This window comes from Monoraphidium neglectum (genome assembly GCF_000611645.1).
Source record: "Monoraphidium neglectum strain SAG 48.87 unplaced genomic scaffold scaffold06685, whole genome shotgun sequence".
Lineage (NCBI taxonomy): Eukaryota > Viridiplantae > Chlorophyta > Chlorophyceae > Sphaeropleales > Selenastraceae > Monoraphidium > Monoraphidium neglectum.
This window is the reverse complement of record NW_014006961.1, coordinates 1,535-2,519: the sequence shown is the minus strand read 5'-3', so window position 1 is coordinate 2,519 and position 985 is coordinate 1,535. Positions and strand designations below refer to the sequence as shown.

The 985-nt window shown below is 63.5% G+C and overlaps 1 protein-coding gene across 1 annotated transcript; it reads right to left on the bottom strand.

Annotated features, from left to right (window-relative positions):
* Positions 1 to 45: 45 nt before the first annotated feature.
* MNEG_16703 (hypothetical protein) lies at positions 46 to 839 on the bottom strand (the record flags this gene model as incomplete). The annotated part of the gene is made up of 3 exons (XM_014034828.1): positions 46 to 53; positions 264 to 388; positions 736 to 839. 3 exons carry the CDS (start codon positions 837 to 839, stop codon positions 46 to 48), a joined length of 237 nt encoding a protein of 78 aa, XP_013890282.1.
* Positions 840 to 985: the final 146 nt, after the last annotated feature.

The window sequence follows — 985 nt, the reverse complement described above, 5'->3', positions numbered from 1 at the left end:
GTGGAGCACAGCGGGGTGATTGGGGGTGGGGGTTGGGAGCGCTCATCATGGGGCTGGCGTGGAAAGGCGCGCAAGGGTTTGGGGGGGGGGGAGGAGGTTTGGTTGGGTGTGCACGGGGGAGTGCAGGCAGCAGCAGTAATGCTGCGCTGCACTGCATCTCAGGGGAGGGTGGAGCAGGGGCAGAGAAATGCAAGGGCAAAGCAAGCCATTGCACCGGTCTTCTGTGGCATGACTACGCAAAACCCCCCACGCCGCCCCCTCACCTGCTGTAAGCAGCTCGTCTGTGGTGTCAATGCAGGCTGCTGCGCGGCCCTTGAGCAGGACGACCCCGCTGTCGTCCACAAAGCCCAGCTTGCGCATGACAGCGGTGCGATGGCGGCTCTCCTCCCTGCAGGGATAGAGGGAGAGAGAGAGAGTGTGTGTTCGTGTGCGTGTGTGTGGGGGGGCCGACGCGACAGGTGTGTGTGTGCCCATGTGGGTGTGGGTGTGTAGGGATGATCTGTGCTTGTGTGCGAGAGACACATATGTAGAGAGAGCGTGTGTTTTCAGGTGTGTGGATACGCATGCATGGGCGCGCGATTGTGCATAAGTCGGGTCAAGGCGGCGGCGGGGCCCAGCATGTGGGAGCACGAGGGACATGCCAAGGGCGGGTGATGCCCTCAATGCATGACCCTGGGGCATCCCCAGCTTGTGCGCTCCTGCAGGGACCACACCCTGCGGCGCCCCCAGACCCACCCAGCGCGTGCGCGCACAGGGCACAACACGCGGCAGGTCAGGCCGCGCATGAGCCGCCCCACCGTCCGCTCGTCGAATCCCGGGCGCAGCGACAGGGCTCCCATTCCACACCAATTCCCCCGCTTTCCCAGTGGACTGGAGGGTGCACGCTGTGGCGCTCCCTCCCTCAAGAACCCGAAAAAGACGTGCCTAGTACACAGATAACCAACACACACACACACACACACACACACACACGCACACTCTCTCT